The 24340-nt window shown below is 55.6% G+C and overlaps 4 protein-coding genes across 5 annotated transcripts; 2 read left to right on the forward strand and 2 right to left on the reverse strand.

Moving 5' to 3' along the window:
• Positions 1 to 2252: 2252 nt before the first annotated feature.
• LOC308051076 (hepatic lectin-like) lies at positions 2253 to 4984 on the reverse strand (the record flags this gene model as incomplete). Its single annotated transcript, XM_080361361.1, has 6 exons — positions 2253 to 2388; positions 2525 to 2637; positions 3372 to 3523; positions 3749 to 3823; positions 4152 to 4259; positions 4942 to 4984. The coding sequence occupies 6 exons, from the start codon at positions 4982 to 4984 to the stop codon at positions 2253 to 2255; spliced, it is 627 nt and encodes a 208-aa protein (XP_080217487.1).
• Positions 4985 to 7138: 2154 nt separating this feature from the next.
• Positions 7139 to 10150, reverse strand: LOC308051083 (F-box/LRR-repeat protein 12-like). Of its 2 annotated transcripts, none has more exons than XM_080361373.1 (3): positions 10057 to 10150; positions 9898 to 9970; positions 7139 to 8678 (listed from the first exon to the last, which is right to left on the reverse strand). In XM_080361373.1, exons 1-3 carry the CDS (start codon positions 10146 to 10148, stop codon positions 7908 to 7910), a joined length of 936 nt encoding a protein of 311 aa, XP_080217499.1. In that variant the 5' UTR covers positions 10149 to 10150; the 3' UTR covers positions 7139 to 7907. The 2 variants fall into 2 exon arrangements, with proteins under 2 accessions (XP_080217499.1, XP_080217498.1); XM_080361372.1 differs by having other exon boundaries at positions 7139 to 8732.
• A 29-nt stretch (positions 10151 to 10179) lies between these two features.
• On the forward strand, positions 10180 to 11909 carry UBL5 (ubiquitin like 5). The gene is made up of 5 exons (XM_080361374.1): positions 10180 to 10249; positions 10478 to 10539; positions 10660 to 10743; positions 10835 to 10872; positions 11701 to 11909. Exons 2-5 carry the CDS (start codon positions 10484 to 10486, stop codon positions 11742 to 11744), a joined length of 222 nt encoding a protein of 73 aa, XP_080217500.1. The 5' UTR covers positions 10180 to 10249; positions 10478 to 10483; the 3' UTR covers positions 11745 to 11909.
• Positions 11910 to 12173: 264 nt separating this feature from the next.
• Positions 12174 to 19872, forward strand: PIN1 (peptidylprolyl cis/trans isomerase, NIMA-interacting 1). The gene is made up of 4 exons (XM_080361384.1): positions 12174 to 12315; positions 13854 to 14054; positions 16374 to 16484; positions 18986 to 19872. Exons 1-4 carry the CDS (start codon positions 12258 to 12260, stop codon positions 19093 to 19095), a joined length of 480 nt encoding a protein of 159 aa, XP_080217510.1. The 5' UTR covers positions 12174 to 12257; the 3' UTR covers positions 19096 to 19872.
• Positions 19873 to 24340: the final 4468 nt, after the last annotated feature.

Below are 24340 nucleotides of genomic sequence, written 5' to 3' on the forward strand. Positions count from 1 at the left end.
CGGGGGCTCGGGGCTGCGTAGAGTTGGGGTTCGCGTCCCCCCCGCGGCTCCTCGGACGGATCCGCCGGGGGAAACGGGGGAGAACCGGGGGGAACGGGGAAGAACCGGGGAGAACCGGGCACCGGGCAGGACCTCGGGGCTTCAGCCGGGGGGTGTCCCGGTGCTGCTCCATCCCGGGTCCCAGTGCTGCCCCTGGGTTGGGGGGACACGACCAGGGGCACCCCCGGTACCGGGCGATTGAGGGCGGCGACAACGCGCTCACGGCAGCACAGACACGGACCTTCGGTGTGCACGGACACGAGTGTGCACGGACACGCATGTGCACGGACACTCACTGCATCACATACACACTTTGCAGTGTGCACAGACGCGTGTGCACGGACATGTGTGTGCACGCCCGCTGCCTGCAGCGCACACACCTTCAGTGCGCACAGACACCTTGTAGTGCACACACATGTGTGCACACCCACTCCCTGCATCAAACACACACCTTGCAGTGCATGCACACACCTTGCAGTGCATGCACACACCTTGCAGTGCATGCACACGCGTGTGCACAGCCATGTGCATCACATGCACGCCTTGCAGTGTGCACACACACCTTGCAGTGCATGCACACGCATGTGCACAGCCACGTGTATCACAAGCACACCTTGCAGTGTGCACACATGCCTTGCAGTACATGCACACACCTTGCAGTGCATGCACACGCATGTGCACAGCCATGTAAATCACATGCACACCTTGCAGTGTGCACACACACCTTGCAGTGCATGCACACACCTTGCAGTGCATGCACACGCGTGTGCACAGCCATGTGCATCACAAGCACACCTTGCAGTGTGCACACACACCCTGCAGTGCACACACACCTTGCAGTGCACACGCATGCTCATGTGCACACGTGCATGTGTGCACGTGCTCTCCCTGCACTGCACACACACCTTGCAGTGCATGCACACGTGTGTGCACAGCCATGTGCATCACAAGCACACCTTGCAGTGTGCACACACACCTTGCAGTGCATGCACACACGTGTGCACAGCCATGTGCATCACAAGCACACCTTGCAGTGCGCACACACACCCTGCAGTGCACACACACCTTGCAATGCACACGCATGCTCATGTGCACGCATACATGCGTGTACGCGCTCTCCCTGCACTGCACACACACCTTGCAGTGCATGGACACGTGTGTGCACAGCCATGTGCATCACATGCACATTTTGCAGTGTGCACACACACGGTTCTGTGCACACATGCGCTCCTGTGCACACACATGCTCATGTGCACACATGGGTGTGTGCACACGCTCTCCCTGCACTGCACACACACCTTGCAGTGCATGCACATGTGTGCACACCCATGTGCATCACATGCACGCTTTGCAGTGTGCACACATGCTCCTTTGCACACATGCATGTGTGCACACGCTCTCCCTGCACTGCACACACACTTTGCAGTGCACACACTCCCTTTGCAGTGCACACACATGCCCACGTGCACACACGTGTGTGTGCACACGCTCTCCCTGCACTGCACACACACTTTGCAGTGCACACACTTTGCAGTGCACACACCCTCCCTTGCAGTGCACACCCCCGTGCACACGCCTGGTGACACTGCGCACCATCCGGCTGCCATCAGCAGCTTTTAACACGGGTGAGAGTTGTGAGCCTATTCCCGCCTAAAACCAGCCTTGAAACCCCAGGTTTCTGGCCCAAAACGAGGGTTATTTTGCAGAAGGATGGAAAATAGGGGAGGGAGCCCAATCCCTGCGGGGTCCTGGAGCCCAATGACCCCTCGGTGACCGGTGACACGGAGCTGAACCCCCACCAAGTTCCACGTTCGAACCAACAAGCACCAGGCGATTTTGCCACGTGGAATCCAAACCTCGCCGGGTGACGCCACCATCCCACTCGTGGGGTCCCAACCCCATATTGTGTCCCATGTGTCCCCAGCCCAGTGTCACCGCTGACCTGCACCACCCCCAGCTCCAACACTCGCCTAGAAACAGAGAAGCTTCGTTAACCAGAGCAATAATCGTCCTTTATTAGGCTGAGCTCCCCACGGAGAACCCGGATTCCTGCGTTTATTGCTTAGGACCATCCAAATCCATCTCTGCTCTTCCTCAGGACAGCACGGTGCGGAGGAAGAGTGTGGACCGAGCAGGCGGATTGTATAAATTAAGAAGGAAAAGGAACATTTGCGGTGCGGAGCTTGGGATGGCGGCTCCGTACGGGGCTCCGCTCAGTTGGGCAGAGGCTTCTCGCACACGTAGTAGCACTCGTAGGTGCAGTAAACGTCGTTCCACTTCCCGGACACCCAGACGTGGGCACAATCCTCGTTGTTGCCACTGTTGTTGGGTTCGCCCTCCTTCCAAAATCTGGGGTGAGAAGGGGCAAAGTGAGACGGGGCAGGAGGGGCTGAGCGGAGCCGCTTTCCCCGCGGCATGGCCGACCTAAACCTGGCTGATTTAAGACAGGTTTAGGTGCTAATTTAAGACAGGTTTAGGCACTCACGTGAACGTGGATTTATAGTCAGTCCCGTCAATCCATTCCCATTCACCCTCCGAGTTCTCGTCCGTCAGCCCGATCCAGAAGCGCTCGTTGCGTGTCCTGAACATGACAAAATTCTGCAGCGGGGAGAGGGATCAGGAGGGAAAAGCGCCAGGAAACGGCTCCTCGGGGCGGCCTCAGCACCCACGGAGGAGCCGGAGGGTGCGATTCTGCGCGGGGTTTTATGAGGTGGAGGAGCGGGATGGGTGCTGGAGCATCCCGAGCATCCCGTGCATGTACCAGAGCATCCCGTGTGTACCGGAGCAGCGGGACGCGTGGGTTCCGCCTGCTCTCTGCTGGCTGACGCAAAGGATAACAGCACCCAGCGAGCAGGTGTAGGTAGCACAAAATGTAAAGGAATCCTAAGCTTACACCACGTATTTTGGGCCGTGACACGTTTCTGAACTTGTCCAGTAACGCTTCCCAAAAGGGAAACGGTTCCCCAGGCGCCAGTCCAGGTCTGGCCGGCCCTCGATGTCCCCAAATGCCCCTCTCAGAGGGCTTGCAAACACCCTCAGGTTCCAAGGGGCGACCTTGGGGGGTCCACACAATTTGGGCTGCGCGGTTTGGCGAGCTCGGCTTTGCAAAGCTCCAGGAAGAGCTTAATGTTGCTCTGGTCCAGGCCGCCCCAAGGCTGGACCCTCTCAGGTGGTTGAGCAACCACCAGTTTGACACCAGCACTGGGGCAAACCCCGACTTTCCTGCCTAGAATTGTGTGGGTGGTTTCTTTGGCTTTGTGGTTTGGTTGTTTTATTGTTATTTTATTGTTGTTTTATTGTTGGTTTATTGTTGTTTCATTGCTGTGTTTTACCTGCTTGGCGTAGCTGTTGATGACGGCCAACTGCGAGTGCATCTCTTCGCATTGAGCCTTCGCCTTGTGCCAACTCGTCCGGGCCAAGGAGAAGTAATAACATTTGCCATCAAAATATTCCCATTCCCTGGAGCCGGGGCCGCAGGGAAACACTGCGAGAAGGACAGGAGGACATTGCACGGACATCGCAGGGATATTGCGGGGACAACGGGCTTCCCAGTGCCAAACTGCGGCGGACACGACGGCAGACACAATGGGACGGGTGCCCGACACCACCCCAGCGCAACAACCCAAAGGATGAACATTTTGGGGACGATTTAGGGCAAATTGAGAGGGGGAAGGAAAGCCGGTGGGTTGTGACAGCAACCAGGACTTACACAGGGAATCCCGGCCGGAAAAGTTGTGTCTCTGTTCCGGCTGCACCTCGTTGAGTTTGGATGAAATGGCCGAAACTATGGAGAGAGAAGGGAGAGACGTCGGTCGCATTGCGTTGCGTTTTGTTCTGGGTTCTTTATTCTGCCGGGGATGCAACGAAACCCCAGGAAACTTCAAACACTTGGAGCCTGGATTACCCAGGATTTTATATATTTTTATATATTTCTATATAATTATACATATAGACGGTAGCGCGGTCTCTAGGCGGGACAACCAAGCTCCTCTTGGTCACCATCACGTGGAATTAGGACCTATTGATTCTCCTAGAGCGGGATCGTGCGCTTCAACCTCATGTATCTCATGGTCCCACCTGCCTAATTAGTCAATTAAAAGATACCCCGGTACCTCTGGAGAGCGACACGGCGAACAGGGTGATGATGAGCAGGAATGAAAGGGCCAGGAGCAAGTAGACGGTGAGAAAGGATCTCAGCTTCTGCTGGAAGAAGTTTCTGTCTTCAAAAGCAAAGCAGAGAGACGTGAAAATCATCCCCTGGGGTCGGCGGGATGTTTTCGGAGCTTCCATTTATAGACGGGTTAATTAATAACCCGGAATGGTTAACTAGTGGGTGCAGAAGCTGGAATTTTGGTGGTAATCCCTATTCGGGACAAGCTGGGGGGCTGGAAGGACCCCAAAAGTTTACACCATGTGTTTTGGGCCATTTCCAAAGCCTTCGCAAAAGGGAAACGGCTCCCCAGGCAACAGTCCAGGCCTGGAGGTCTCTTTGCCGTCCCTCGATGTCCTCAAATGTCCTTCTTGGAGGGGACGAACCTCAGAAACATCCTCAGGTTCCAAGGGGCAACCTTGGGGGGTCCATATGGGTGCTGGGCTGTGTGGTTTGGCAAGCTCGGCTTTGCAAAGCTCCAGGAAGAGCCTAATTGTGCCCCGGCCCAGGCCAAGCCCAGCACCGCCATGACAGGCTTGTGGGTGACACCCCAAACCCGCTGCATCATCTCCCACCTGAACCCCACAACAAGCTCATCAGGGTGCGGTCCCACCCCCAACTAATCAACCACATTAGAGCTAATTAGCTCGAGTGACTAAAGCGAGGAGGAAGAGGAGCAGAGGCCTTTGTCTCCCTCAGAAAGCAGCGGTGGGGAAAGGCTCCTCGAAGCCGATAAAGCACCCATGGTTTACCTTTAAAAACATGCAGATCATCGTTCAGATGCTCCTCGTCCATCCCGGTGGCGCCGACGGGACCGAGGGAGACGGTTCTTCCAGCGGGATCAACGTCAGAAAGACCGTGGGACGTCTCTAGGACTGTTCCATCCCAAGGTTATAATTTAACCAGCGTCTTTCGGGTTGTGCCCTATCGGTTCGTCCCCTCGAAACAACAATTTGGCTCGCGGCCGCTTGCAATAATTGATCTATCTGGAGGTTTTTGACGGGCCGAGCGGGGTGTCCTTTGTCTTCATAATTCCATCCTTTTGGAGTTTAAAAGGGCAAATTCTCAAGGTTTTGAAGGTATTTCCTCCAAGTGCGGCTGCAAAATAGGAAACGGTTTGGAAACGAAGCTGGAGGCACAAGCTCACCCAAGAAAATCAAGCAGATTTAGGTCTGATGAGCACCCGGGTGAAGGTGCCGTCTAAATCTACACGTGATGGGGGTTTAGGAGCAGCTTTAGGATGACGGTGACCAAGAACAGGGAAAGTTTGGGCCTTTCCTAAGTTTGGTTGTTGACTTTGACCCCTCTCAGCCCCAAGAGCCATTTGACTGACTCCTCTAAGTCTTTTAGTCTGGATTTTGCCCCAAAATTGGGCTTTGGTGCCACCATGTTCAACTTTGGCAAAGCTGCCATGGGGTTAAACAGAGTAGAAACCCCCCCAGGGTGGAAATGGGGAGCAAGAAGGGGCTGGAACGGCCCTGCAGAAGCTGCTACTGGGGTGGAAACACAACGGTGACCCAAGAAGAGCCTTTTCGGTCCTTTATTGCCGCAATTTGCGCCGCGCTCGTCAGGTATTTACAGCCCCAAGGCCACTTTGGGCCACGACAACTTGGAATATCTGTTCGGTGTCTAAAAGTTGGGACCATCGGATATAAAACAATATAATTTTATATAATATAAAATCGTTGCCGCCGCCAACACCCGGAGAACATTCCGGTTCAAGCTGCGCTTTGACTGTCGGATGCTTTTGGTTTTAATTTTCCCTTTTGCTGTTTTAACTCCGTTCTCCCAACCCTGAGAGGGAGCAATTTGAGTTTTAATAACGCTAATTACTCCGGCGCGATGAACGTGTCGCGGTGCTCATTAAACCGGCAGCCTTGGGATGCTTTCCAAAGCGGAGCCGGGGCGTTTAACCGTTGTTTATTTGCCCCAACAGGACCAGGGCACAAAGACCGGTTGCTAACGAGATGCGCGGCAACGAGGATTTCGTCATCCGGGTCTGGCTGGAACCAAACGACTTATTGCATAAGGTTGGAGGGCGGGGGGGGGAATAGTCGGATTGTGAGATTGAGCCCAAAAATAAGCTCGACTGGGAGGACCCCCCCCTAATCTGAGCCCCCTGCCCATAGTGGGGTGACCCCCCCCAATCTGAGCTCCCTGCCCATAGTGGGGTGACCCCCCCATCTCAGGCCCCTGGCCATTGTGGGTGACCCCCCCATGCCCCTTGCCTGTAATGGGGTGACCCCCCTGCCCCATCTCAGCCTCTGCTGGCAACTGGGGGGACGCCTCCCCATATGAGCCCCTACCCATAGTGGGGTGACCCCCCAATCTGAGGCCCCTGCACATTGTGGGTGACCCCCCCACACCCCCTGCCTGTAATGGGGTGACCCCCCCACCCCATCTCAGCCTCTGCTCGCAACTGGGGGGACCCCTCCCCATATGAGCCCCTGCCCATAGTGGGGTGACCCCCCAATCTGAGGCCCCTGCACATTGTGGGTGACCCCCCCACACCCCCTGCCTGTAATGGGGTGACCCCCCCCCCACCCCATCTCAGCTCCTGCCCATAATTAGATGATCCCCCCCTCCACCTGTAATGGGGTGATGCCCCCACGCCCCTTGCCCATAATGGGGTGACCCCCCCCACCCCATGTCAGCCCCTGCTCGCAACTGGGGGGACCCTCCCCATATGAGTCCTTGCCTATAGTGGGGTGACCCCCATTTGAGCCCCCTGCCCATTGTGGGTGACCCCCCAAGCCCCTTGCCTGTAATGGGGTGACCCCCCTGCCCCATCTCAGCCCCTGCTCACAACTGGGGGGAACCCCTCCCCATATGAGCCCCTGCCCATAGTGGGGAAAGAGCAAATAATATTGGGGGGGGGGGGGGGGGGAATATCAGTTCAAATATCTCAGTGGAAGAAAATCAGCGAGAAGCCATCGACCAAAAGCAGCTTTATTAAATAAGTGCAATATTTGAATTAAAACCACTCCAGGGCTGACGCGGCCGCCCGAGAGCAGAACGTCACGACGTTCATTGTCACGGTGTGACGTTGTGGGGAGGAGGAGGAGGATAAAAGGTGATGAAGAACGAGCTCTTCCAAGAAATTGGCCGCTCTGGTGCGTGTTGCTGAGGCGTTTTTAAGCTGGGGGGGTTTGCAGTGTGCGGTTAAGTGGAGTTGGATATTAACTGCAGGTCTGGGGGTTGGGTTGTGAGTTTTTAGTAGCGGGAGGGCGCCATGTTTTAGTCCCTGAATTCTACACTGCAGCAGCCTGATATTGAGCAGCAGGGAGAGAGGATAAGGCAGAGGTTAAACTTGTAAACTCAGCTTAACTTTGGTCAGTGCGGTTCCCAAAGGCTGGGGGCTCCCTGTTTGCCTCCATCTGTGCAAAACGGGGGGAATCCCCCCAAAACCAGGTTCCTGACAAACCGTTTTACGTCACGCGCTTGCTGTTTCACCTCCAACATCAAAATACATGTGGCAGCTCCCAGGAAAACAAGCTTTACCCATAAAGAAGCACTTGGGGTATAGAAATCATACAATAATTTGGGTTGGACTGGACCCTCCTCGCGCATCCAGTGCCCCCCCTGCCATGAGTGGGGATGTTTCACCAGCTCAGGTTGCTCAGAGCCCCATCCAGCGTGGCCTGGGGTGTCTCCACATCTCTGGGCAACCTGGGCCAGTGTTTCACCGCCCTCATTCTGGAAAATACATTGACATAGGCTATCTGTAAGGCATTAGATGTAAAGCTACAGCGGGTAAACTCTCCTCAATTTCAGCTCTTACTTCATCTGTGGGGCGAGGGACGGCTAATCTGAGGTTCCGCAGCCGCGGCAGTGCTCGGCACAGAGCAATAACGCCCCCAAGAGTAACGCAGTCGCTGACATCAAGACCCAGCGTCTCCAGGTCCCGCAGGCTCGTTAAGTCCTCCAGCCCCGCGTCCGTCAGCCACCTGGTGCTGCGGATCTCCAGGAACCGCAGCCGTCTCATGTGGCGCCCGATGAACTCCACGGCCAAGTTGGTGAGAAAGGCGCCGCGCAGCACAAAGTGCTTCAGCCCCTCCAGATACGGAGCCGCTTGCTCCATATGCGCATCCTTGATGTTCAAGAAGCCGGAAATGCTCAGCGTCTCCAGGGAGTAATGGGAGGCGAGGTTGAGCAGGTGGTGACTTTCGAAGGTGTTGATGTTGCGGACAACGAGGTGCCGAAGCCGCGGCACGGCCTCGCAGCAGAACCAGGAGCCGGGGATTAAGCAGCGGCGCAGCTCCAGCCTGGTGAGGGAAGGCGGGAGGCGGTCGTAGGGGACGTTGCGGAGGTCGGCGTCGTCCACGCTCAGGCAGAGGAGCTGGGGACAGCGCGTGCTGAGCTCACGGAGCAGCGCCGGGGTGAGGAGCCGCCGGTTGATGCCGGAGTCGACCAGGCCGCGCAGCCGCAGCACCCGCAGGTTGTCGTGGAACCAGTGCCGCATCAAGCGCCGCAGGGGCCGGGCGCTGAGCTGGGGTTGGGGGGAGAGAAAAGGGCCCACTCCAGGGGGTGGGAACCCCCAGATCTTTGGATGCAGTGGGGTGACCGCCTCACACCCCTGTCTGCAATGGGGTGACCACCCCGCCACCCCATCTCAGGCCCTGCCTACAACTGGGGTGATCCCTCCCCATAATGGGATGACCCCCCTAGACACCCTTGCCCCACCTCAGCCCCTGCTCATAGTGAGGTGACCCCCCATCTGAGCCCCCTGCCCATAGTGGGGTGACCCCCCAATCTGAGCCCCCTGCCTGTAGTGAGGTGACCCCCCACACACACCCCCATCTGCAATAGGGTGACCTCCCCCCATCTGAGCCCCCTGCCCATAGTGGGGGTGAGCATCTCTATCTGAGCCCCCTTGCCTGCAATGGGGTGACCCCCATTCTGTCCCATCTCAGTCCCTGCCCACAACTGGGGTTACCCCTCCCACCCTTGTGACCTCAGCCCCTGCCCGCACTGAGGTGACCCCCCCCCACCCCTGCCCGCACTGAGGTGAGCCCCCCCCACACCCCCTGCCCACATTGGGGTGACCCCCCCCACCCCTGCCCGCACTGAGCTGACCCCCCCCCCCACACACCCCCTGCCCACATTGGGGTGACCCCCACCCCCCCCCCACCCCTGCCCGCACTGAGCTGACTCCCCCACACACTCCTTGCCCGCATTGGGGTGACCCCCCCCACCTCTGCCCGCACTGAGGTGACCCCCCCCACACACCCCCTGCCCGCATTGGGGTGACCCCCCACACACACCCCCTGCCCACATTTGGGTGACCCCCCCCCCCCCCACACCCCCTGCCCGCACTGAGGTGACCCCCCCACACACCCTCGCCCACATTTGGGTGACCCCCCCCCACCTCTGCCCGCACTGAGGTGACCCCTCCCACACACCCCCTGCCCGCATTGGGGTGACCCTCCCACACACCCCCTGCCCACACTGGGGTGACCCCCCCCCCACACACACCCCCTGCCCGCACTGAGGTGAACCCCCCGCCTACATTTGGGTGACCCCCCACACACCCCCTGCCCACATTTGGGTGACCCCTCCCCCACCCCTGCCCACACTGAGGTGGCCCCCCCACACACACCCCCTGCCCGCATTGGGGTGACCCCCCCCCACACCCCCTGCCCACACTGGGGTGACCCCCCCACCCCTGCCCGCCCTGGGGTGACCCGGTGCGGGGACGCCGCCCGCACCTCGTCGGGTCTCACATCCACGTCTCTCCACAGCGCTCGGTCCCGCACCAGATCGCGCCAGCGCCGGCAGACGCTGCGCGGAGGCGAAGAAGCGCTCAGCGCCGCAGCCGAGGCGGGGGGCGGCCGCTCCCGGGGCCGTTGGCGGCGGGGGGATCCCACCTGGCCGCCCGCAGCCGGTCCCGCACTGGCAGCAGCTCCAGGATGCGCATCCACACCAGCTCCGGCAGCTCCGCCCGCTCCGCGTCCGCCATGGTACCCGCTTCACTCGCGTTGCTGACGCCACTTCCGCCCACACTCCCCATAACGTCCGGTTCCGGCGGCGCAGCGGCTGTGGGGAGTGACGCAGAGCTCGGTGGGTACCGGGGGGCACCGGGCGGGCTCCAGTGGGGCCGGGACCCCCCCCCTCCTTCACCTCCCGGACCCCCTTCGTTAACGATACATCCCCTCTCGGTGCCTCTTGGCCCCTCCCCGGTGGCTCCTTCTCCCTCCCCGGTGGCTCCTTCCCCCTCCCGGTACCTCCTTCCCCCTCCCCGGTGCCTCATCCCGTGTCCCCCCCCCGGTAACCGCTCTCATCCCTCAGGCAACGATGATCGAAGTCGTGTGCAACGACCGTCTGGGCAAGAAAGTGCGGGTGAAATGCAAGTATCCCCGGGAAACGGGGCGGGGGGGTCGCCCGGGGTTGGGGGTGGGGAGGGTGGGGGTTGATCTCCCCGGTTCCCCCCCACCCGGTTCCCGCCGCCTTTTCCTTAACGGCCCCGCCAGCACCGAGGACTCGATCCGTGACCTGAAGAAACTGATCGCGGCCCAGACCGGGACCCGCTGGGACAAGATCGTGCTCAAGAAGTGGTGAGTGGGGGCTTGGGGAGGAACAAGCGGCGCCCCCCGCTTCCCCCCATCCCAATCCTGTTCGCTGACCCTCTGTGTCCCGTCCCCGCAGGTACACGATCTTCAAGGATCACGTCACGCTGGGCGACTGTATCCTTCTCCTGCCCCTCTGCTGTGCCCTGGTGGGGCCACATCTGGAATAGCATCTCACATCTGGAATGGCGTGTGGAACCCCAGGTTCCAGTATAAGTTGGGGAATGAGCTGTTGGAGAGCAGCGTAGGGGAAAGGGAGCTGGGGGTCCTGTGGACAGCAGGGTGACCATGAGCCAGCACTGGGCCCTTGTGGCCAGGAAGCCAATGGGACCTGGGGAGGTTAGAAGGGGGTGGTCGGTAGGTCAGAGAGGTTCTCCTGCCCCTCTGCTCTGCCCTTTAGTTCAGATACTATCAGGATATACTTGGGGAACACATATATACACATATGTATAACATATACAGCCATAGCACCCTGAGAACGCCTGATCTTGTCTGATCTGGGAAGCTAAGCAGGGTCGGGCCCGGTCAGTGCTTGGATGGGAGACCAGCTGGGAACAGCGGGTGCTGTGGGCTGAGCCAGCACTGGGCCCTTGTGGCCAGGAAGCCAATGGGACCTGGAGGGGATTAGAAGGGGGTGCTCAGTAGGTCAGAGAGGTTCTCCTGCCCCTCTGCTCTGCCCTGGGGAGGCCACACCTGGAATAGTGTGTCACATCTGGAATAGTGTGTCCAGTTGTGGCCCCTCAGTTCCAGGACAGGGACACGTTCCTGTGTCACCTCAGCTGGGTGTTCCTGCCCCGGGGGGTTGCACTGGATGAGCTTTGAGGTCCCTCCAACCCCCGACACTCTGGGATTCTGTGTGTTTGAGGGTTTTAATGGGGGCGGGCGGTGTTCGCAGCTGCCCCAGCCCCACTGATCTCCACCCTTCTCCTTAACCCCGCTCTCCAGATGAGATCCACGATGGGATGAACCTGGAGCTCTACTACCAGTAGAACCGTCCCCACCGGTTCCCCTCCCGGTTCCCCCTTCCCGGTGTTGTCTTCCCCCCACCCCCCAAAATCCCCGTCGCCCCCCGGTATCGCCAAGCAGGAGCCATGTTGAGGCTCTAAACCCTTCCCTGAAATGTTTAATTGATTTATAATAAACGTGTTTCTCGAGTTTCTGTTTGCCGTGTGGTTCCGGGGTGGGGGGGGCACCGGTAGCGGCCGAACGGTGAACGAACGGTTCGCTGCCGTTTCTTTCCGCCTTCCTGCCACTTTTGTCCGCCCGCGGCCACCGTCTGCGCCTCCGTCACGTGACCAGGCGCTTCAGCGCAGCCTCCCGCCCACGGCCAATGAGCGCAAGACGGACGTGTGCACTCACCAATTGCAGCGCGGGGAGGTTGGGCACCGCCTTCCCTCGGGCCAATAAGAGCGGGGAAAGGCTTTGTTAGCCCCGCCCCCTCGCCGCGCCAGTGGGGCCGTGCCGGGCGCGGGCGGTGCGGGAGGCGCAGCTGAGGGAAGAAGATGGCGGAGGAGGAGAAGCTGCCCGCGGGTTGGGAGAAGCGCATGAGCCGCAGCTCAGGTACGGGCAGCGGCGTCGGGAGCGGAGGAGCCGGCGGGTTGGGGCTCCCGGGACAACGGGGGTGCGGAGCGGTGGGTCTCGGCGGGGTGTGAGGGGCCGGGGTGTGAGGGGCCGGCGTGCGGGGTGTGAGGGGCCGGGGTGCGGGGTGTGAGGGGCCGAGGTGCGGGGTGTGAGGGGCCGGGGTGCCGGGCAGCCGTGCCCGCGGGGTTCGTGGCCCTGAGGGGCCGTGACGCGGCTCGTGGGCCCGTGGGGTGGGCGGGAAGCGGTTCGGTGTGTGGGGAGCGGGACAGAACCGGAGCAGCCTGTCGGGAAAAGGGCGGGTTTGACCCCCCCTGAGACTCTTCACCCCTTCGGGGGGTTGCGGTGGGTCCATCGGCGTCTGCGCGATGAGTCTGGGGGGGCTGAGGGAGAACCGGGGTCTGTTTGAACCTTTTGGGGGTCACAATGAGAATTCCGACCCACTTCGGAATCACCCGAGTGTGTCAAGAGGCGACTCCACAGGAGCTTCATTTGCTGCTGGGGGGAAAGCAGAAGGAATGTCTTATTTTCTGGTAGAAATAAGGTGATTTTGGGGAAGGAAGGAGCAATAACATGAAGGTGTAAGCACCGCAAACACCTTTGCTGCACGATGGGCTCCATAGTGGAGGTTTGACAGCGTTTCGGGCTGGTTGTTGGCATTAAAGTGTTGATTCCTGGGATCAGAAGCTGGTCCTTGGGTTAAAAACTCAATTCTCGGGGTCAGAAACTGATTCTTGGGGTTAAAAACTTTGATTCTTTGGGGTCCAAGAAGCCGCTTCTTGGGGTCAGAAAACGATTCTTGGGATCTACAAACAGATTCTTTGGTTAAAAACTCAATTCTCTGGGTCTAGAAACTGATTCTTTCATTGAAAAAGTCAGTTCTTTGGGGGTCTAGAAGCTGGTTCTTTGGGGTAAAATTGTGATTCTTGGGGTCAAAAATTTGGTTATTTGGGCTAAAAACTGATTCTTGGGGTCAGAAGCTGATTCTTAGGGCTAAAAACTTTGATTCTTTGGGGGGTCCAGAAGCTGGTTCTTTGGGGGGTCCAGAAGCTGGTTCTTTGGGGGGTCCAGAAGCTGGTTCTTTGGGGGGTCCAGAAGCTGGTTCTTTGGGGGGTCCAGAAGCTGGTTCTTTGGGAGGTCCAGAAGCTGGTTCTTTGGGGGGTCTAGAAGCTGGTTCTTTAGGGGTCCAGAAGCTGGTTCTTTGGGATAAAATTGTGATTCTTGGGGTCAAAAATTTGGTTATTTGGGCTCAAAACTTTGCTTCTTTGGGGCTCAAAACTTTGGTTCTTGGGGTCAGAAGCTGATTCTTGGGGCTAAAAACTTTGATTCTTTGGGGTCTAGTAGCTGATTCTTTGGGGTTTAGTAGCTGATTCTTTGGGATCTAGAAGATGATTATTTCGTTTAAAAAATCAATTCTTTGGGGTTCAGAAGCCGCTTCTTTGGGGTCCAAAACTGACTCTTGGGGTGCATAAGCTCCTTCCCGGGTTTATTTTGCTAAGCTCGACCTATCTCGCCCGCAGGCCGCGTCTATTACTTCAACCACCTCACCAACGCCAGCCAGTGGGAGCGGCCGAGCGGCGGGCGGCCCAACGGGCACGGGGAGCCCAGCAAAGTGCGCTGCTCGCACCTCCTGGTCAAGCACAACCAGTCGCGCCGACCCTCCTCGTGGCGCCAGGACAGGATCACGCGCACCAAGGACGAGGCGCTGGAGCTGATCAACGGCAAGTAAATGACCACAGGGTGTCGGGGACCTGGGAACGGGAACACCCTGAGGTGACACAGGAACAGGCGGGTTGGAATGTCTGCGGAGAAGGAGACTCCACACCCCCCTGGGCTCTGCCACCCTCACCCCACACAAGTTTCTTCCCATATTCAAGCAGAACCTCCCGTGTTCCAGTTCGCACCCATTGCCCCTTGTCCTGTTGTCACCGATGGCTCCATCCTCCTGACACTCCCCCTTTCCATATCGATCACCATGAATGTCACCCCTCAGTCTCCTCTTCTCCAGCTCCAGAGCCCCAGCTCTTTATCCCTTTCCTCACACGGGAGATGTTCCACTCCCTCCAGCATCTTCATTGCCCTGCGCTGGACTCTCAACAGTTCCCTGTCCTGGAACTGAGGGGCCACAACTGGACACACTATTCCAGATGTGACACAATATTCCAGATGTGGCCTCCCCAGGGCAGAGCAGAGGGGCAGGAGAACCTCTCTGACCTACTGAGCACCCCCTTCTAATCCCCCCCAGGTCCCATTGGCTTCCTGGCCACAAGGTCTCCCATCCAAGTACTAACCAGGCCCAACACTGCTTAGCTTCCCCGATCAGCCATTCTCAGGGTGCTATGGCTGTATATACCATATATATGTATATGATCCCCAAGTATATCCTGATAGTAACTGAACTAAACCCTTTATTAAAGGGCAGAGCAGAGGGGCAGGAGAACCTCTCAGAAAGCCAATGGGACCTGGGGGGGAATAGAAGGGGGTGGTTGGTAGGTCAGAGAGGTTCTCCTGCCCCTCTGCTCTGCCCTTTAGTTCAGATACTATCAGGATATACTTGGGGAACACATATATACACATATATATAACATATACAGCCATAGCACCCTGAGAACGCCCCATCCCGTCTGATGTGGGAAGCTAAGCAGGGTCGGGCCTGGTCAGTGCTTGGATGGGAGACCAGCTGGGAATAGCGGGTGCTGTGGGCTGAGCCAGCACTGGGCCCTTGTGGCCAGGAAGCCAATGGGACCTGGGGGGGATTAGAAGGGGGTGCTCAGTAGGTCAGAGAGGTTCTCCTGCCCCTCTGCTCTGCCCTGGGGAGGCCACATCTGGAATATTGTGTCACATCTGGAATAGTGTGTCCAGCTGTGGCCCCTCAGTTCCAGGACAGGGAACTGTTGAGAGTCCAGCGCAGGGCAATGAAGATGCTGGAGGGAGTGGAGCATCTCTCGTGTGAGGAAAGGAATAAAGAGCTGGGGCTCTGGAGCTGGAGAAGAGGAGACTGAGGGGTGACATTCATGGTGATCAATATGGAAAGGGGGAGCGTCAGGAGGATGGAGCCAACGGTGACAATAGGACAAGGGGCAATGGGTGCAAACTGGAACACGGGAGGTTCTGCTTGAATATGGGAAGAAAGTTGTTGTGGGTGAGGGTGGCAGAGCCTGGGGGGGTGTGGAGTCTCCTTCTCTGCAGACATTCCAACCCGCCTGTTGCTGTGTCACCTCAGCCGGGTGTTCCTGCTCCGGGGATTGCACTGGATGAGCTTTGAGGTCCCTTCAACCCCAACACTCTGTGATTCTGTGAAGGGGATGGAAAGGAACATCCTCACCTTTCCTTAGCCCAAAATGAGATGAACCTCGCAAAACAGCGTCTCGCTATCACACCGACGTTCCCTCCTCAATCTGTGGCGTCTGCAGAGGGAAGCGCCGCAATTAAAACGTTGCTTTTATAAATACCCAGCTGGTTTTCTCAGTAGACGGAATAAATTCCTACAACGGGGCCATTTCCATCCATTTTATCGCTAATAAACCCTCTTCCTTTGAAGGTCATAGGGAACATCACCTCATGATTAATTACTTTACGGTGGTTTCTTGGATATGATGATAAGTTGGATTTCTGGAGCGACTGAAGCTCCTTGGGGTCTGTTTTATTAGTGACTTGTTTAGTTGACTGGGAAATATCATTTATCTCATAGATTTTCTTGTTGCGGCTTAAAACCCATCCGGAAAGATCCAGTTATGAGAACGAGCGTTTCTTAACTGACCTTTTAATACTAATAATTCACTCCTTGGGGGTTCTTGGTGCTCGGTCGCAATATCCAAAGCTTTATTCGCAATGAATTTGTGCGATTCTTGGGGAGCAGGAGGCGAAATCACCTTTGGAGGCTTTAATTTACCAGTTTAAACAGAAATAGGCTGCGGCATAAAGCAAAACCCGCGCCAAGGGAGGTTTAGTTCTGGCTCTGGGAGGTTTGAGAAGCTTTTTGTTGTGGGATTTTGGCCTTTTTCCTCCTTTTCTAACGGAATAATTTGCTGTATTTCCAGGCTACATCCAGAAGATCAAATCAGGAGAGGAGGACTTTGAATCCCTCGCTTCCCAATTCAGCGACTGCAGCTCGGCCAAGGCAGGAGGTGACCTGGGCGCATTCGGAAGGGGTAAGTCCAGCTTAACCCAGCATCTTAAGCCTAAGATCAAGATTAAACCCCAACATTCTTCATGGGGAGGGGTCAGGTTTAATAACACTGGGAAAACAAGCAGGAAAATGCGTTTACACGCCAGGAAATGTAATTTGACGCCTTGAAGTTAAACCAATAGGAGCAAAACCACAACGTTACTCGAGGTAGGGACGGGATGTCGTGCGAATGCGCTTCCAACCCCAAACTACTCCCCCCACCAGCCGAAAACTTATTGTTCCCCTTAGAAATGCGCTTAATTGTTTCAATCCCTCTTTCCCGTTGGCTTTTTGAACCCATTTTCCACCCGTAAAAAGAGAGGGAGCTGATTTTCTTCAATGGAAAAATCAAGCTAAAATGTTGTGTTTTCCCCCACTTTGAAGCTGTTGAACCTGGTTTAAATAACCAAAATTCATGTTTCATATTCATCCTTTTGGGTGGAAATCGGATTGTGGAGCGGAACGAGAAGCGGATAAGTGGATAAATCCAATTAGCGGTGAGCAAGCGGTTAAGAAATGGTGGCAATAGGACAATTACGGTGTTGCCGCCGAGGGAATTTGTCCCGTGATTACTGATCGCACCAAAATCTCGCTAACAAGAAGGAATCCTTGGAAGAGCGGAGCCTCTTTGGCTCTATCTTAGGAGGGAAATACAAAGCGATGATGTACGGCTACAGTATTCAATGAACAAATACGTCACAAGGGTTTCTATGGTGTAAAGAAACGCCATGAGAGGTGGTTTTCCACTAGATGGCAATGGAGCCACATGCGGCGCCCAAACCCCGCGGCTCTCTCTCTTTGCCTTTGATTCCACCGGGCTGGAAATGGGATTTGGTAGAACTGGTTGCTTCTAGGTGATGTTATTTCCATGTATCTCCACGATGAGCTGTGTTGGTGGGGTGGGGAGGCCAGGCCCGCACCCCACGGCAAGATTTCTGAGTCCTGGTGGAGAATAACCCCCAAAATCAAGGTGATAGGGTGGATGTGGCACCGGTGGGTGGCACCAGGTTTGGAAACGGGTGAGCTGCTCATCCCAAATGGCGGGTCCTACACTTTGGCCACAACACCCCCCTGCAGCGCTCCGGGCTGGGCACAGAGTGGCCAAAAGGGACCTGGGGGGACTAATGGCCAGGAAGCTCAACATGAGCCACCAGTGTGGCCAAGAAGGCCAATGGTGGCCTGTCCTGGATCCAAAATGGCGTAGTCGGCAGGACAAGGGCAGTGATGCTCCCCCTGTGCTCTGCATTGGGGAGGCCACACCTGGAGTGTTGTGCTCAGTTCTGGGCCCCTCAGGTCAGGAAAGAGATTGAAGTGCTGGAGCGGGTCCAAAGAGCAACAAGACTGGGGAAGGATTGAACACAAGCCCCATGGGGAGAGGCTGAGGGAGCTGGGCTTGTTTAGGCTGGATAAGAGGCTTAGAGGTGAGCTCAGCACTCTCTAGAACCACCTGAAGGGAAGTCAGAGCCGGGGGGGATTGGGCTCTTCTCCCAGGCAGTTCGCAATAGGACAAGGGGGCTTAAACTTGAATTTAGGCTGGAGATTAGGAAGCAATTCTTTGCAGAGAGAGTGGTCAGGCATTGGAATGGCTGCCCAGGGAGGTGCTGGACTCACCGGCCATGGAGGGTTTTAAACTAAGACTGGACTTAGTGCCGTGATCTAGTGACTGGGCAGGAGTTGGACCAAGGGTTGGACTTGATCTCTGAGGTCTTTTCCAACCCAGTCCATTCTGGGATTAAGTGAAGCCACATGCATCAGGTCACTCCAGGAACCAAAACCCCTTGTTGCTGTAATTTAGAAGGGGGGAACACCAAGCTGAAGTTATTACTAATCCCAAAAGGGAAGAATCGAGCAATTTTTGGTGGCGTCTAAGAGCAAGGGGGACAAATGGTGACCTAGAGCAAGGGGGACAAATGGTGACCTAGAGCAAGGGGGACAAACGGATGGAGACCCTGCAATATAACCCAAAATCCCATCACTCTTGAACCCTTTTGTAGGAGAGCGGTGGCTCCTCTTGGCCAGATATTGTGGCCAATTATTATTCCTCCTGCTCGTGATCCCTCCGAGCGCTTCTGCCCTATCCCGACCACTAAACCTCCTGCAACTCAGGGACTTAGAGACCAGAGCGATTCTTATTTAGGTCGTGACATTACCCATGTACCTTATAAACTATTGAGCGCAGCTCGTAACTCACACCATGTCCAAACCCGGAGGGCGCTTGAGCCGGGAAGGTGAAAACCCATTCATGCCAACGCGTTTTTCGGTTCTGAGCATCAGCGCAAACCCCCCTTGTTTAAAATGGACAAAAATCACAAACGAGCCGTTTTGATTCATCTCGTGTCGGCGGATGAAACAAACAACAAACCCCCCCCCCACGGAGTTGTTAATTAGTGGTTTTGTTGGCCTGGCAGGTGGCTCCATTCACTCGGCGCAGTCGCGGCACTTGTCGCCGGTTTAATGGCGCTCTCTGGTGTCTGCTCCCCGCAGGTCAGATGCAGAAGCCGTTCGAAGATGCCTCGTTCGCCCTGAGGGCCGGCGAGATGAGCGGCCCCGTGTTCACGGACTCGGGGATCCACATCATCCTCCGCACGGAGTGAAGTGCCTTGGCCGGGTAGGAAAGCCGAGAGAAAACAAACCCAACTCCAAACGCTCTCCCCAAACGAACTTCACGTCCAGTCGATTTAAAAGCTCATTTCATATCAACCGTCTCGGCGGTGGCGCCGGATGGTTCGCGCCTCGCCGAGGGTGAGGGCTCAACCGACGGCCCGTAGCGTCTTTGCGAAGCGGAGAGGACGCCCGACGCGCCGCAGCCGCTCGAGTCCTCTTGACGTCTCCTCGACGCTCCGCTCGCGCTCCAGAGCTTCCCACACCCACCCCGGTAGAGTATTTATTGCGGCGCCGGAGCCGGCGTCAAACCCTCTGCATGTTCACCGCGCCCCAACCAGGGCTGCGCTTGGCTCGGAGCTCCGACTCCCAACGCCCGATTGATCGTCGGGTCGCGACGGATGAGCTGGCTCAGCATCCGTCCATCCATCATCCATCCATCCATCCCGCTGTTTAATTTAGGGCGGATCGGGGCCATTCGTTGCGCTGTAGTCAGGGTGTTATGCGGCGCCGCGGTGCCGCGGTCGCTCCCGCTCATCGTTTCGCCGCGTCGGCGCCGTTTCTTTGTCCCTTTTAGCTAGAAAACCCTTTATTCTTCCATTTCTCCATCCGCTTGTGAGTCGTCTCCCGGTTACTCCGCGTAGCGAAACGACACCAGGAAGATCAAACGAACGGCAAATTAAATAGCCTGACGCAAACCGGCTGTACGGTCGCGGTTCTGAGCAGGAAATAAAGCCCTCTCCAATTAAACGTAGGGATTAATTCTCCTTTGCCTGCGCGTCGCTCCTATAGGAACAAAAACCCTCTGCGCTGTGTGCTGAGTCGGCTCTTTTAAACCCGAAAATGGAGACGTGGTTTGCGTGGTGTTAAGAAAGAAAAGCTCCGGGTTATAAGCTCTAAGTGAATATTCATTATTTGTTATTCGTTATTCTTTATTCGTTATTCTGGGTTTGGCTTTGTCGACGTCTTGTTTGGTGGGAACTGATGAACTGGTGTGAGCTGCGGCTTCAGATGAGGTATAATCTCAGTATTTAATAACTATTAATCAGCATTTAATAATGATTAATCAGTATTTAATAATAAGGCGTGTTTGGGGCCTTAAAAAGGCATATTTGGGGCCTTAAAAAGGCGTATTTGGGCCTAAAAAGGGCATATTTGGGCCTTTAAAAGGTCAATTTGGGCCTTAAAAAGGCGAATTTGGGCTTTGAAAAGGCCTATTTGGGCCTAAAAAGGGCATATTTGGGCTTTGAAAAGGCCTATTTCTGCCTTAAAAAGGTGTATTTGGGCCTTTAAAAGGTGTATTTCTGCCTTAAAAAGGTCAATTTGGGCCTTAAAAAGGCGAATTTGGGCTTTGAAAAGGCGTATTTGGGCTTTTAAAAGGCCTATTTTTGCCTTAAAAAGGTGTATTTGGGTCTTAAAAAGGTGCATTTCTGCCTTAAAAAGCTCAATTTGGGCCTTAAAAAGGCGAATTTGGGCTTTGAAAAGGCCTATTTGGGCTTAAAAAAGGCGCATTTGGGGTTTGAAGGGGCATATTTGGGCCTTACAAAGGCATATTTGGGCTTTACAAAGGCATATTTGGACCTTACAAAGGCGTATTTGGGCTTTCAAAAGGCCTATTTGGGCTTTAAAAAGAGCTATTTTTGCCTCCAAATGTGTCTTTTTGCCTCCAAATGTGTCTTTTTTGCCCCCTCAGGCCTGCGCTGCCCCCATGGCGACCGCCCCAGGCTCGAGCGCCATCCCTCATCCCAACAGCCACATTTATCGCGATATCCCCGTATATCACGACATCCACCTTTATCCCAACATCCACATTTATCCCATCGTTCATATTTAACGCTCCGTTTGCATTTATTGACGCGGGGGCGCCTTCTGCGCCTCTAGATGTAGCTCGCGAGCCGCCACACGGAGCCGGGCTCCGACGCTTCCCCCCCGCGGGGCCATTTTGTGCCAGCGCCGTCTCCATCCCCAAACCTTAATTACACCATCACCTCCAACCCAAACACCCCCAAACCTTCGTTGCATCATCATTTCCATCTTAATTCGCGGGATTTCATTCCCCTCCGCCTCCACGTTTCATTATGGGGCCGAGCATCCAAGCTCGAGGATGGAGCCGGAGCCATAATGAATCGCCGCTAATTAGGCATTCCCAGCCTAACGAAGCGCCCTGGAGGGGCGGGGGGGTGGGACGTGGCGCTTTGTGCTACATTCCGACAGAACGAGGTTGGATTATTAACATTTTCGCTTAATTTTAGCGGTTTTCCTCAGTCCGCGTGTGTTTGCAAACAGGGTCGCGATCAACCCCGGTTTATTACCGGATACGGCTCCGAAATGCGGCTCAAGGTCCCAGCACATGGGGGGGTCCCTTCCCCGTTGGGTTTGTGACTCGATTGTCTTATTTTACCCCAATTTTCCGCCTTTTTCGGCTGTTCGGTGCTTCGGACTCCGGCGCCGGCTCCGTTCCCATCTCCAATAGTGAATTATGCGCTCGGAGAGCGAAACGAGGAGGGAAATTGTGCCCCAAATCCCCCGCAAACGGCACCGGGGGTGCTGGATCCTCCATGATAGATTCAGGAATGTGATTTATCCATCCTCGGGTTGTTATTTCCATGCAAAGGGATCTGAGAACGTTTGAATGCGACAAAGACTCCGCTGGGCTTGGTTTGGGCCAAGCGACGTCCCCTTGGCCCCACTCCTGGGTCGCTAAGCTTGGGTTTAAGTGTTTGTTTGGGTGGCTAAGCTTGGGTTTAAGTGTTTGTTTGGGTCACTAAGCTTGGGTCTAAGTGTTCATTTGGGTGGCTGAACTTGGGTCTAAGTGTTCATTTGGGTGGCTGAACTTGGGTTTAGTGTTCGTTTGGGTCGCTAAGCTTGGGTCTCAGTGTTCGTTTGGGTCGCTAAGCTTGGGTCTCAGTGTTCGTTTGGGTCGCTAAGCTTGGGTCTAAGTGTTCGTTTGGGTCGCTAAGCTTGGGTCTAAGTGTTCGTTTGGGTGGCTGAACTTGGGTCTAAGTGTTCGTTTGGGTGTTTTGGTTTGTGTTGATGATGATGATTATTATTATGGTTATTATTTTACAGCACCTGCTTTTTTATGATGTTTTGGCCCCCAAATTATGATGTTTTGGCCCCAAATTATGACATTTTGGCCCCCAAACGATGATGTTTTGGGCCCCAAATGATGGTGTTTTGGCCCCCAAGTGATGATGTTTGGGTCCCAAATTATGATATTTGGGGCCCAAATGATGATATTTTGTCCCCCAAATGATGATGTTTTGGGCCCCAAATGATGGTGTTTTAGCCTCTAAGTGACGACGTTTTTGGCCCCAAATGATGACGACGTTTTGACCCCCAAGTGGTGATATATTTGTCCCCCAAGTGATGGTGTTTTGTCCCCCAAATGATGGTGTTTTGTCCCCCAAGTGATGACGTTTTGAGCCCCAAATGGTGACATTTTGGGCCCCAAATGATGGTGTTTTGTCCCCCAAGTGATGATGTTTTGGGCCCCAAGTGATGGTGTTTTGTCCCCCAAGTGATGACATTTTGGGCCCCAAATGGTGTCACTTTGGGCCCCAAGTGGTGCCGTTTTGGCCCCAAATGGTGCCGTTTTGGCCGCAGCGATGCCATAGCCAGGCCTTTTCCAACCCAAACGGTTCTCCGATCCAGCTCCATGTTCTCCCCCCTCCTTCCCTGACAGCAGAGCCACCTTCTCATAATTAACTTAAGTCTCTAAGACCTCGTTTGGCTCCACTGCGCCGCCAAAGCTCCACCATCCCATTACTCCCATCCCCATGTCCCCCACTGTGCGTTTCTACCCTCCCCGGGACTCCAAATCCCATCGGGTACCAGTGACATTTTTGGGGTGTCCTGCTGCGGGAATGCGGAGGTGCCAATAAGACACCAAATTAGCGCGGAGTGTTTAATTCCCTTTAACGAGGTAAATAAATACACGGGTGGGGGGGTGGGTGAGGGGACCCGGCTGCACCATCCCACCCCCCCCCGGCGATGCTCAGCTGCATCCTAAGGCTCTCCGGTTGCCATGGCAACTCCCCGAGCATCCCAACCGCTGCTGTTGCTTAGAGCCAGGAGGGGGGGACCTGCAACCTTGGCGACGCACCCAAACCTTTAGGCGCTATTTTAAAGTTTATATATATATATTTAAGATATCTTTACCATTCCTATATCCTGCGCAACCCTCTAGGAAGGTGGATGGGGGGGGATTTGGGTGTCACGCTCAAAGACACCCCAATAATCCCCCATCTGGCGGACAGCGGGGGGACCAGGGTCCCTTTTGCATCACTGGTCCCCACAACTCGTGGGTGTTGGATGCGGTTTTGTGCTCATCTTGTTGCTCCCCTTTGGTTCTTTGGCACAAAATCCCAGCGTTTCTGCCCCTTTTTGAAGGTGATAAATAAGAGGAATTTGGCGCTGAGCTCGCCGGGGGCTTCATCCGGATCTACAAGCGCCAACAAGATTCTTCTGGCTCAATAACTTCAACCAGCACCTGGTTTTGGCGTCGGAGCCGCGCTCCTCTCTCCGAACGGCTCTCCAAGGCAGATGATGACCATTATCCCCAAATGATGCATTTCCAGCCCTCCAAAAGCGCAGCCGCAATTAATCAGAGTCTATTTACGGCAGGCTATTCATCAAAAAGAAGGGAAGAAATCAGCCGCATTGTAACGGGAGGTTTAACGTCCCGCGTGTTCCGAGCGATCTCAGCAAGCCGCAAACATCTCGCTGCATGGAGCAGGGGGGTCTTTCCATATTAATGACTTGCGGGGGGGTGATTAACACGCTGCTCATGCAGAATGAGGGCGCTGGGATGTGGGACACAAGGTTGGGATTCAGGCTCCGCCGTCCCGTTCGTTGGGTGAATTTAATGACCTTTAGCAAAGCCCCCACGGGACGTTTTCCATTGGGGGTGTTGGTCCTGTTCACAATTTGATCCCGTTGGATGTGTGGATGGGGGAAAATGTCATAAATGTCCCAATCTTTGCTGTGTGGCCCCGACCTGGGTTTGGTGACCTTGCGGTGGCTTCGGCGCCGTCCTCATCTCCCACTTCCAGCAGCAAAATAACCCAGTGAGATGAGAGGGTTCATCCCCCCCTCAAATCACACCCAAGCGCTTCATTTGCAAAGGCAGCCTGACATTAATCATTAATAACCCAGCCAAGGTCCCTGGGAGGTTTCTCTTACTAACGAGCATCAATTAGCAAAGTTAATGGCATGGACTTGGGTGAAGGGATCGCA

Source organism: Nesoenas mayeri (genome assembly GCF_963082525.1).
Source record: "Nesoenas mayeri genome assembly, chromosome: 31".
Taxonomy (NCBI): Eukaryota; Metazoa; Chordata; class Aves; order Columbiformes; family Columbidae; genus Nesoenas; species Nesoenas mayeri.